Source organism: Polyodon spathula, chromosome 9 (genome assembly GCF_017654505.1).
Source record: "Polyodon spathula isolate WHYD16114869_AA chromosome 9, ASM1765450v1, whole genome shotgun sequence".
In the NCBI taxonomy this organism is placed as follows: Eukaryota; Metazoa; Chordata; class Actinopteri; order Acipenseriformes; family Polyodontidae; genus Polyodon; species Polyodon spathula.
In genome coordinates, this window is record NC_054542.1 from 9993881 (window position 1) to 10007750 (window position 13870).

At 35.4% G+C, this 13870-nt stretch overlaps 1 protein-coding gene across 1 annotated transcript in view; it reads left to right on the forward strand.

Moving 5' to 3' along the window:
• Window positions 1–13870, forward strand: part of LOC121321276 (roundabout homolog 2-like) — a 261265-nt gene that overhangs the window by 225333 nt on the left and 22062 nt on the right. The window contains exons 20-22 of the mRNA XM_041260177.1: window positions 432–550; window positions 1083–1364; window positions 12693–12849. Coding sequence (XP_041116111.1) covers window positions 432–550; window positions 1083–1364; window positions 12693–12849 — 558 coding nt within the window. The remainder of the gene's footprint in view (window positions 1–431; window positions 551–1082; window positions 1365–12692; window positions 12850–13870) is intronic.

Below are 13870 nucleotides of genomic sequence, written 5' to 3' on the forward strand. Positions count from 1 at the left end.
AGATGGGACATAAAAATGTCTTCCTATGACCTGATTTTGACTGTTTGGGAAGGACACAGTAGCAAAAACTATATCTGCTCCGGTCCTTTTTAGCTCATCAGGTGTATTTACAAGCAGTGTTACAAGTTTCTTACTATGAAGCAAAGTGGACTATTTATAAATATTAAATCTTTATGCAATGCCAGACGGCACATACCCCTTCTGTAATCGCTTATCCTTGCTGAATGTTAAAATATATTCTTTGTTTTGTAAAAAGGGCAGCAGGGCTGTGATCCAGGGAGCAATATAAGTGTGTGTTTTTTCCAGGAGGGATAATCTTCAAATATCCAGGGAACACTGCACAGCCCATTCCTGGGTAGCCTGGAAAAGTTACCAATGCCTTATTAGTCATGAAGGTGTCTGCTAATAGCAATCCCCTTTTCCTGTTTTAGCCGCCCAGGACTATTAAATGCAAGTGACCCAGGTTACCCTTGGCTGGCTGATTCTTGGCCTGCTTCAAGCATTCCTGGCACCAATGGGCCTAATGACCTTGGAAACTTTAGCCGCGGAGGTAAGTTAAATGCCTTTAATGTGGTATGCCATGTGACTTTCGTAATTCATTTTTATTGTACAGCCACTTGTGAAACATATCCTGCCACCCCCTAGACTTTCTCTGAAGGAGGTGAAGCTAAAAGAGGAAAAATGGGCATTTGATGGCACATTTCAATCTCTTGTCCAGTTATAATAAATGTAAGGCCATACGGCCAATAGTTTTCAATGGCTCAGATTCAATGGCATATCATGAATAATGGGAAACATTCTTGTGCAGTAAAATATTCCATACTTCACTTTTGCCGTCAAAGATATGGAGAGAAAAAAGATGGTTTTAGGCAGTCAGACGTGAAGGACAAGCACAAGTCCCGTCACAGATGCTGATAGCTAAGCGATGGTTGTACATCATTTTCCCTTCATTGGCTCGTGAACCTTGTCTCAGCTGAACTGCACACATGCAGAATGACACATTTATTTTTCATTTGAAAACCTTGATAGTCCAGGCTACCTCTGCATCACTGGTTTCCTTCATTCCCCTATGCTTATCGCAGATGCTCTGCCACTGGTGCCAAGCCAAGGGGACAAATCCGGAACTATGCTCTCAGACGGAGCCATCTATAGCAGTATCGACTTTACCACTAAGGCCAGCTACAATAGCCCCAGTCAGATTCCTCAGGCCACCCCTTATGCCACCACACAGATCCTGCACTCCAACAGCATCCACGAACTTGCCGTTGACCTCCCTGACCCTCAGTGGAAGGCCTCAATCCAGGCCAAGCAAGACCTGACAGGATTGGGTTACTCGCTGCCAGACAAAACGTCATGCAACAACAGTAAGTGAAGCCTTCCACTCAACAAGTATGTAAGGTTAACATGCTTACATGAGTCACTTTATAGCATGTAAATTATTTGACAATTAATATTAGCCTCAACCCTTCACCTGATAACTTCAAATTGCTGGTAATATGATCAAGTCAACTATATGTTTAAGTTCCAAACTAACTTTTTTTGTAGAACTTAAGTAACTTTTTGTAGCCTAAAATATTTTAGTTCAGTGAACTGGTTGATAAATTTGGCCATAAATAATGACTGACCTCTTGCAGAAACTACCAGAAGGAGGAGTAGGTATTTAAATAATACTTTTTAATGCCTCCCTGAAAGGCATTGGGTGAAAGGGAGAGGGTTATACAGTTTTAAAACACAATTTTTCACAACCTTTGCTTCTGCTTTGAATGCTAACCGCACGCTTTGCATGTGCTTGTGCTGCCAGCAAATCACCTGATGCCACTGTGATTTTTGCCCTTTAACCCTTAGCCCTACTTTTCATTCCTGACTACCGATTGGCTGAAGGATTTTCTAATAGAATGCCACACAACCAGTCACAAGATTTCAGCACCACCAGCTCTCAAAACAGCTCAGAAAGGAGTGGCAGTCTTTCAGGTTGGTTTAATCACACAGAACAGAGAAATAGTTATCATCAATAGTTTGTTAATATTCAACCAGCTACAATTTTTGCACGCACCATCAATTAATAACCCTAACCTCAAGTAAGTCTGTATTAACTCCCAAAAATGCTTTGCTCTAACACTGCAACTAAAATCATTATTTTTGAAATGCGAGGTGATTTTGTTTACGATTTGACTGTATCGCTATTATTCAAGGTTTGCTACAGTAGTCTTTCATAATTTTACGTGTGTACAATATTAGTACAGTACTAAAAAAAAAAAAAAAATCTTAAGCAGTGACTTTTTGTGATAACATAAAAATGGTGCATTTTAATGATCTAAACAGAGGCAGGTCTAAATACTGCTGCTCTTGTACTTTATCGACTTGGAGATTTATTGCCCCGCTTATTAAAATAAAAATACAGTGAAATGAGGTCTGTGAAAAAGCAGTATTCAAAATTTTAGGATGGTGATATTAATTAAGATGCTACTGTTTAGATCATTAAAAAATATGCATCATCTAATTGGTTTACATTTGTTGACTACATTAAGTACAACTGATACTAGAATAGAAACAGAATTACAGGTTTTTTTTTTTTGGTTTTTTTTTTTTTGACAAGCTTTGACAAGTCTATTTATTTCATGTTTATACATACAGTACACAGGAAAGCAATTACTGCTACAAAACCACATTGCTATTGTTTAAACAATAAAAAGTATATTAACATAGATAATTGGTTAGCATGTTATTATTAAAAAAAAAAAAAACAGTAAAACTACAAGTGCCATACATGATTTTGTCTTATTTGACTACTGATCACTTAATATAGTTTAATGTATATGTATTAAAAGAAACATGATAATATAGAGATTTTGTAAAATGTGTATTTTATATTGGCAATTTTCAGTGTTCAGAAATGTTCAAAAGTGTTTCACATACAGTAGAAATTAATCATCATTATCATACTTAGATTTCAGCTTTTGGAATAAAACAAATAGCAAAATACAAATACATCCCCATGGTTACCATTGGAAATAAATAGACATTTCAGTACCAATTTAGTTTATTAACTGTTAACATCTTGTGTTTTATTTTGTGTGTTAATTGTTCTTTAGTTGTTAATATAGAGTGACTTTATATCATATCAGTAACATGGGTTTCAGACAATTGAAAGACATTTTAAAGACAAAAATACTTTTTAAAAATGTACAGATATACCATTGGAAAATAATGGCGGGGTTTCTATGGAAAAATAAAAATAAGTGCCATCTTTTTCTCATGCTATTTTGGTAGTACCTTTTGGGTAATTTGGGTTTCCTTGTAGTCTTCTATTCAGGAGAGAACTTATCCTTCCAAATGCAAATAACCTAATTAATATTAAAATAGAGGAAGGTATAATTAAATATTTCTATCTGAGTTTCAATTTGGCCTTGGACGATGACTGATATCATGCCGCTTTCTTAAACTGGGTTTTAACTTGTGTTGAAGACCCACAAGTGCAGCCTGCTTCATGTGGCCACCAAAAAAGTGTAATAAAAAGCAGATATAGCATTACACAAATACAAAACAAAACAAAACAAAAAACATCCCATAAAAAAATGCTATTTACTAGCTAAACATTTTATTTTATTTTTTACTGCATATACCCTAATTCTAGTTAAAATGAACTGTGATTGACATATATTTCCTGTTAATGCAAATTATTTTGGACTTACCCCTCAGGGAAGAACAATGTGAATAACAAAACACTGTAGTTTGAAACCCTGAGTGTAAAGGATATTGGAAAATTATTAATTTTATTATTAACATCCATATTAGCACCTCTGTGCTGTATGTTTCTGCTGTTTGGGGACTACAGATCCTATGATGCATTTCGAGTTGCCATAGTGCTCATACAAAAATGTGCACTATCCTTGCAGACAAAAGTGGAAGTGTTGAAAGCACTGGATAATGCATCACCGTACAAGAAAAAGAAAGATGTTGCTGCCAATTTCAACATTCCTGCGAACACTTTGGCAACCATTGTAAAGAACTGGGATACAATAATACAAGCTTATGAACAGCAAACTGTGGATCCAAGTTGTCAATATTTGTGAAATTTGATTTTAGTGTTACTGTAACTTCTATAAAAACTGACAATATGCATTTTGGCTTTAGATTCCTGATAATACAAATTACTGATGAGACCTTTTTTTTTTGCTGGTCCCTTGAAATTTGTATTAATAAGAATTGACTGTATATTTATTATAAACTTCTTATAAATGTACATATGTAATTTGTATTTACAGAATTGTAGCTTTAGCAATTCTGATCCTTCAGGGTAGTTTATGAACAGAGTTAAAATACCAGGACTTAGTATTTGGTCAACTTGGTAGCTTTTTAGTATGAGAAGACGATTTACCCACCCTTTTAAACTGTACCATGGTTTGGCCGCGCACAACCTACAGGGTGAGGGATGTGCATGGTATGTGCTGCTACGTCACATTCTCAAGACAATGGAGAGTTTCTAAACTGGAAACCCCACCAATGAAACACATTTTGTTAACATGTTAGTAAGTTGTTGAGCAGTAAAACAAAGCTTGATTGACATTTTCACAGTTCCTGATGCTGATGCTATCCGTTTAACACTGCTGAAAATTATTTTGTAGTTTAGCTAGAAATTGTGACATTGACACTCAAAACGCACATGAATTGGAATCAAAGTAATATTTGTTTGTGTTGCATATGCATACAGAAGATACCTTTTAGGACTGTATTGCATAAAATTTGTTTCCAAGAAAAAGTTATGAGAAGGAGCCTTGCTTTGAAAGAAAACCTGATTTATGTTTCACTTAATACAATAAGGACTACTTTGACCTATAAGAAGTCTTAAGGAAGTAAAAGCAAAATGAAATAGCCAGCTATAATATCTGCTTCATGAGTATAATGGCTTGCTATATATTGGATTAGAAACCAGTTAAAGCACTGGCTTGTAACTAGATTACACGGGAGCCTCTGTGTCCTATAAATGACATTGTAATTCTCAATACACAAGTTTTATTGTAGCCAGTAACCATTAGAAGTAAAATGGGAAATTATCTCACTGCTGTAGCCAGTAAAGCATTTCGGTATTCAAGTTTTTCTCAAAGCATGTGTCATCTTTGAAGCGACTGAAAGAGCTCCCTAAAGTGGAATACCTGCTTTACTTTCTGAGCAAAATCTTGAATGGAACCCAAAGCAATGACATAAGCTCCTTTTAAAAAGGAGAACATAATGTGGAAGAAGGATATTCTGGGCATGTGCAAAACTATCTTTGATGGAATGCCATACATATGTTACCATGGCAACAGACCACTAGACCCCGAAAATGTAAAAAAATGAATCCTGATATTAGTTATGTTAATATGTATAAATGGGAATATTTTTTTCATATAATACTCCTCCTTACGTCATCACCTTCTTTATTGTGAATATGTCAACAGCTGCCATATTTACCACTAATTACAACAAGCACTGTAAGCTGACAATAATAAGCCACATTCAAAACAGAGATACGAACAGTTTGAAAAAAAGAGGTTCACACCCATAACAATAGAATTTAAACAAAAATGAAAATACAAGAAAAACACTTACAAATTGACACAAGTCAAATTTGCGTTGTGGGAGAAATGAGAGAACTTAACCAGAAACCTGAAAAGACCTAAACAAACACCCTTCAAATTTCATCTAATCAGTAAAATAAAAAAATGGGGATGTCTTTGAGCCAGTTCTCTCGGAAGCATTTAGTACCGTTGTGCAGACATAACTATGAGTGCAGGATTTTCTACAGCAGTGAGTCATTTTACAAAAACAATATTATCTTTCTCAGCCAAACAAAAACAGCTTAAGAAAGAAGAATATATTACACCACTCATGCATTACGACTCAAAACCAACTCGAGACGTATTATTATATTCTTTAATAGTGGACCACCATCTCAAAAAAAAAAAAAAAAAACATATATACACACACACCACCCATTCGATATATCACGGGTGTCGGGGTCCAGTATAAATCCGCTATATATTGAGGTCAGCGATATAGCGAGAGACCCATAGAGAAACAAATAGGCTAACAAAAACTGTACAACCACTCCCTCGTTTGCCTGCACATATGGAGGAGGACTTTTTGGGAGAGAGCTAATAAAACATGGTTTTAACTACTATTAAATCCTACTTTTTCTGCACTGCCGCTGGAAATCCAACACACAGTAGCTTGTTGTAAGTAGCGAAGGCGAGGCAGGTACCCCGACATGCACTTGGAAGCAAGGCAGGGGAGAGTGTAGAAATGAAAAACTAGACTCGCCCAAATAATTGCATAGGCAAAACTAGATTGGCCCAGCATCGATGTTGAAGCTTTGGATGAAACTAGACTTGCCCAAATGAATGGCGTTGGCAAACCAGATTTGATCAGCATCTGATTTTTAAGCACTGGGCGAAACTAGACTCACCTAGGCTAGCCCAGAAATTCTGTATAAACTGTTAAAAAAACAGGTTTTGCCTAATTGACTTTTCAAAGTTCTGGGCCAATCTAGATTCACCCGATTGGACACAGACGAGTGCTGAAAAAAGTGGTAACTTCGGGATTCGGCCCAGGCAAAACTAGACTCACCAGAACACTGGGTTTTAACCCTTTTTTTAACCCTTTATAATATATTAGCACCCTACGCTTCTTACACCATAATTCAAGGTAACAGATTAAGGATAAGCATTTAGAATCTTTTTAATAAAACAAAAAGCCAAATACACAATTTCTAGTAATTTAACAAATAATCTGTATTAAAAAACAACATTTCATTTAAAGTGTTCGTTCATGACAAAGGTATTGGCACCCCTGCTTTAGTATTTTGTGTGTCCTCCTTTTGCTTTAATTACATCTTTCATGTTTCACGTTTATTGTGATTCTTAACCAGTAGGTTATATCTTGTTGGTGAAATCTGTGCCCATTCTGTCTTGCATATTTCCTTTAGCTCAAACAGTTTGGCTACACATATTTTCATTTTTTTATGATTTTTTCTTAAATTGGTTTGCAGTGAGGTCTATGTGCATTCAACTCTTCTGTGTTCTGTGTCCTTGTGGAAAAGTGGTTTGCATTGTGCAGGTGTAGAGGTGATGCAGTGCTCAAGTCAATGACAAAACACAAAGTACTGGTGAAATTTTGCTTTATTTATAATCCAAGCAGTAAAGAATAATGAGAACACACACAGTTAACACAAACACTGTCACAATTCCAAAGTGAGTGATGTAATGCTCGTGGTGAAAACACAATTTATCGTGAACAAGGGCAGTGTTGTCTGGGTTTTGTGCTGGCCTGTAACGATAGCTTCTGATTGTGTTAGCCATCTAATAACCACAAACAAGTAGATTTTAGACAAGACAAAGCAAACAAAAACACTCACGATAACAATTACGTTCTCCTTCCGGTTCAGCGTTAACCATTCAAAGGAACAGATCACATTGCTACGGCCCCTTATGTACCACCTCCTTGGTTAACGATTGCAGTCGCTCCTCCAATCCGCGGCTGCCACATCGTATCCCTTCCGGGTCGATGACTTGGAGTACCATAGCTCCGCCCACTTTCTAGATAGCCGACTTCCGCCTAACTCTGGGAAAGAATTGTCTGGCCATCCAGTACCCAGTACCCTGTATACAGCCCCCTTCAGGTCGGGAGGGAGATTTATCACCAAGAATCATTCTGTCTGTCACAGTCCTTTGTACAGTTCTTGTGTGCACTATTATGCCTGGTGCTCTCTAAATCTTTTTTTAAGCCCTTGGCTGCTCAAACGATTCTCCTACCTGTTGTACCAGTAATTTTGTGCGTCCACTTCTTTCAAGCATTTCAATTGAATTCGTTGTGCGGTACTTCTTGATTATTGCTCTGATTGTGGATTTTGGTATTCCATATTTCTTTGATACTGTTCTGTAGCCAACTGTTGCTATGAGTGCTTTTGTCAAATGTGAACCCATTGTCTTGACCATCATCTGCTGTGTTGCCAGAATGTTTTTCTTCAACAGATATTGACTTTATAATGCAGCTTAATTACTGTGTAATGGTTTTCAATCAAGGAATATATTTTTTTAATTAGTTATATTATATTTTTACTGACATTTAATAAAAAAGGGGCCAATGCTTTTGCCATCAACACATTTTTTAAATTGCTTAATTGCATCTGTTTTACTATAATGCTTGTTTGTTAAACTACCAGAAATTGTGTATTTTGGTCTTAGTCATTTTAGTTAGTGGCTAATTTTCACTAAATGCTTGTATTTAAAATGTCTTCTTGAATTATCATGTATTAAGTGTAGGGTGCCAATACGTTTGTCTGCAACTGTGTGTGTGTGTGTGTATGTGTGTGTGTATATATATATATATATATATATATATATATATATATATATATATATATATATATATATATCACACACACATACTCTCTCACACACACACAAATACACACATTAGGGCTGTTCTGTCTAATTAACAGATTAATTAGATCGATTATCAACTAAAGAGTTTATCGCAGATACATTTCTTAACAATTAAAAGTGCATTCTGGGTGCAGTGAGAAATGCGTGTTGCTGTTTAGGGAAATGATGATTGAAGAACGCTCTCTCTCCCCTAAAGTAGTAGGACACTGTAGTTTTAAGCTTATATAAAAAAGGGGTTAAAGTTGTGCAAAAATCACAATTGTTCTCTTGTTTTGTACAAGGATTGCTGATAGTGTGCTATGGATGTATGTACTGTAATGTTTATCTACGTTGATTTAAATGACCAGACTGCAAAGTTACTCATGTGCATTGTAACCAGCTGTGGTGGAGGCTGTGGTAAAATCTAGAGTGGTGCATTTTTCCTGACCAAGACAATAAACCACTGATTCAGTTATAAACCTTGGAGTGTTTTTTGTTTATGTATTTGTGCATTGCTAATAATTTAGCTGTTTAGGGGTTACCCTGGAGTGGTTGAACAGTATGCATAACTGTGCTGCTCTGGTCCTTGGGGCTTGTGTGACTGAGCTATCGGGTCCCTATATCTGTATTATTAGGGTAATAGCAACAGAATGGTAACATTTGTTACATTTACTAAAATAAAAATTCTAATGATTTAAAAAAGACAACATTTCCATGGGGCTTATTTTTTTGAGACTATTGTTTTTTTTTAATTATTACTATTCAGGACAGCCGTTATAAGGTTGTTACCTTTATTAAAAATGTGCACAAATTAATCTTCCGATTAATTAACTAATGCCCATAAATGAACTGATCAATATATATGCTTTATCTCATGAGGTTAAAACGTACTGCATGGAAACTATATTAATTTTTATTTTACCAAATCATAGTCTTTAGCAAGTGTCCAGAGCGAATCAGACCAGTGTGTTAAGCTTTTGCTCCATTACCACTTTTTCATAAAGGAAATGAAAACAGTGAAGAACTAAGATCACCTTGCATTAACATTGAGTGTTTTAATTTTCTTTTTGTACATTAAGACAGCAACATAAAGGTGGTAAATCTATCGTCTTGGATTTATTCTTAATTATCTATAAACAAAAAAAAATCCAAAGTCCCAATAAACCCAAGGTACCAAGTACTACAGTTGACTAAACCTATTAAAAACTTATTAACTCATTTAAAAAAGTCAACACATTGAAAAATTTACAGCAAGACAAACACAAAGGCAGCAGTAACAACAGTTTGCTTCATAGCACACTCAGGAGGAGGAAAATTAAGAAATAATAAAACAAAGAAAAAAAACTTGAATAGCGGTATGGCAATTCTGTAGGGAGTTGAATTCACTAATTAAAAACAACCCCTGCAATGCACTATAGTAAACATTTTTCAGCCTCACTTGTTGAATGACAGTGATGTTATGGAGTGCATAAGGGCTATATATCATACTCACCTCTGAAAAATAACTGCTGAAGATTTGTTTTTTTTTTCCTAATGGGATGAAACAACTAAAGTGTTGTGTGACTTGTCCACTTGAAACTAAAAAGAACATGCCACCCTGCTATAATCTAGATGTGTCATACCAGTTGGGGGGACCTGGGCACATATTATATGCAATAAAAACTCTGTGCAATTAGCATGGCTTCTATGTTTTTTTACAAAAAAAAAAATGGGGGGGGGAGGATTGGGGGGGTTGCATTTTGTTAATTAAAATTTTACTACTTACATACAATGTGCCAGTGAAGCACTCACTGACTCGTGTGCTATAAGATTGTGTAAACAAATCAGAAATGTGTGTTGCTACGCCAGTTGTGCTATCCAGTTTGTCACGCAAATTTAATATGATCCAATCAGAACGAAGCAGCTGTTCCATTTGTGCCTGTTGCCATGTTACGGTACACGTCTGAATTTCACAGTTTATTTTTAGTGTTATCTAGCGATGTGCATTTGAGGAGATTTTTGCAATCGGTTCCGAACCAGGTATCTGTCATTGGAGCTGGATATTTTGATTCCAGTTCTAAAACTATTTAGAAAAACATGTCCGTATGTCAATGTGTGAGTGGAAGGGGGGGGCATGGGTGCAGGGGGTCGGGTCAATAATAGACTGCGAGAACTGGAGATACATAAAAGATGTTATATGTACAGACTGTGAAAAGATATTTCACAGACTGTACTTATAAGATATGATCCATAAATGATGCAGCTTTTGCGATACTCCGACAATACTGTGCAATCTATGAAATCATTCTGTATAATTAAAGTTAACAAAATAGTCGATAATCTCCAATTTGCACAGTAAGAGTTTTATTACATCAGTGAAATCCACTGTGTGCTTGTATGTGAACCTTGTTAATTGCAAATTCACAAAACTTACAATTAAAAACATCTTTAAACACATGGTATGTGCAAAAGGGTCAGTGTATGTTAGGATCCCAAGCTGAAATACGACCCCATCGGCTTGGGATTGTCTTGCGAATGATCCCATCGAGGTGCAGAAGATTCACTTTACCCAAAGCTATTTCATCACTTCATGTAAAATTAAGATTGAATTATTCTCCTGGGAATCTTTCTAAGTGTGAATGTGTCAATTTATTGTTTTCAAATGCATCTGACAGAAATTAATGTTTTAATAATCAATTTTATTAAAAACATAATAGTACTCACTGGAACCAGATCCCAGAATAATTTTGGTGTCTTCAGCAATCCTTGATCATAAATAACTACTGTTCCAGAAAACTGGCATTTTTATTATATAACTTACATCTGTTGGCTTTGAAAGTCTAAAGTGAAATTAATTCTGCTGCAAAACATATCTTAGTAGACAAGAAAATTCTACAAAAAATTTTAAAAAATTACCATTTACACAGTGAGATCAAAAATGGAATAATGAAGACTGAAGTACCCCTGAACACAGTGGTTCCTCTAGGATAAGACTGAGATGCAGGACAGTGTTGAGAAACCTATGCTGAGCCTTCAATTGGATTAAATATGTTTGGCTACCAGCTCCAGCGCATTCACACTAAGCACATTACAAAAAATGTTAAATAGGATGAGGAACGTTCTGAGTGAAACCTAAAACAACTTAAATTGTAATAGACTACAAATACCATTAGTGTGTTCAAACTGCTATAAAAGCATCATGTATATGAATCTAGATTAAATTTCAGCTGAACACAAATCATCTTTCCTCCTAGGGCTGTAAATCTATATTTAATTGACTACACGTTTAAACCCATTGTTAATCCAGTCCGTTAACCGTTTAAACGGCCATAAATTTTATGTTTCACTCATTTCATATTTTTATATTTTACTTCAATATTGTAATTCATATTTTAACCTTGGTTTGTATTTTAAAACCATATAGATCCACTTAAAGACAAACAATGGTAAGCATAAGGATTGTAAGTTAGCACTAAAATGTAATCTATTTTAATAGCATGAAAAAACATTCAGTCGATTTTACAACGTACCATTTCTCCATAAACTCCATAAAAAGTGTATGTATCCAAACTAGAATATTGTTGGCAGGAAACAAAATATGTCCACAACCAAAACTCTTTTTTTCATTAAAAAACAAGCCGTTGTCTGATACAATACTTGTTCCCAGTGTCCCGCCCCTTCACAACGGCATTTGCTCGTTAACATGAAAAAATAGAGACTTAATTTCCCAGCGTCCGTCTCTTTCAGTGCTTCTCGGTTCATTGCTTGAATAATTATAAGTTGTCTATAATTGCAGATGTCCTATTGAACACACACACAATAAAATATGGACAAATAAAACAGTGTAAGCACTTTCTAACAGATATCTTATTCGCTATTCTTTTTATACATAAATAAGGACAGGCTATTCATTTTACTGAAATAATGTACTAAGACTTGGACCCTATGGAATCTGTGTTATTTTGTTCTGATTTCCATTTTATTTTTTTCTGATTTCCGTTTTAAAAAATGTAACAAGGTTTATTTAAATGAACTTATGCACATCGCAGGCCAATAGCACGAAACCTTAAACCTACTTCTACTTTTTCCATTTGGTTTGAGTTTGTGTTCATTGGATTAAGAGTATTATAATACAAATTTTAAATGAAAATATTTTTAATCCATGTTTACCGTTTAAACCCTTATTAGCCCTATTTCCACCAGACACATAGTACTGCAATTCAGCTTTGAATGACACAAGACTCTAAGTACCAGCTCTGAAGTCAAATGTAGGTTTATACGACAATTCATTTGTATTTCTGGTGTCTATAGGTGGAAAAGGAGGTAAGAAAAAGAAAAACAAAGGTGGATCCAAACCTCAGAAGACAAATGGATCAAACTGGGCCAATGTTCCTCTTCCACCTCCCCCAGTACATCCATTGCCTGGTACAGAACTGGACCACTATGGCGGGGACCATCAAGAAGGAGGGTAGGATATAATATATAGATACATTCTTCATTGTAGTTCGTCATCACCAATTGAAGTTTGTTTTTCAGGTTCTGTACTTTGGAAATGAAAATGAGTCAATCCGCTACTTGACAACCTTCAGTTTTGCAAAATTAAAGGTGTTGACAACATTTAAAATGTCCCTGCGTTCAATGGTTAGATTTGAAATGAGAAAACAATTCTGGGTCACTTATTTTTAGAAAACAGAGAGGGCAAGCTGGTAACTCAAATGCCATTCACTCAGTGGTCAGGGGACTGTGTGTTTGAACTGTGTGTTTGAACAATGTCAGTCCAAAGTCTGATAATCTGTGGCAAACAAAAAGCCTACAAAATGCAACATTGTCTTTTTTATTCTTCATGTAGTAAAGAATAATAAGCATGTACTGTATAAAGTGTTTGTCCTCAATCATTTATATACAAACTATAATAAACTTTTTTTTTTTCAAGTGACACCACTTCTCCACTTCTCAGAATAATTTCTATTTTTTTACGTGCTGGTCAATAGTGCAACCCAAGTTACATGAAGCAAAAGTAATGACAGATATGGACTACACATTCCATTGCACAATTCTCTTCCTATCTGTAAGATGTATTTGTTCTTTAAAGCAAGTTTTTAACCAAACTAATCAACGCAGACATTGCTTACAGTTGTTGTACTTGTAGTGTTGAAAAGCAGTGGGGCAAATCTCCTAAAAATATATGCATTTCATAAGAGTGTAGTCTGGTTGTGTTGCTATAATAGCTAGAAATTGCTAGAAAAAAACCCAGTTTGTTTATATTTATACTAATAGATTAAGAAAAGCACAATGATACAGTAACATATTTTTTAAAAGATGGTGACATTCAAGAAATATGGAGCTATATACATAAAGCTTTACAATTCTGGTAAATGAATTTCAAACCTATTGCCAGAAGAAGAATATAAATATGTGCCGGCTTTACAGGTCACTGGTTTGGTCACACAAGCCCACATATACAGTACATGGCTGCCACCTTGTCCAAA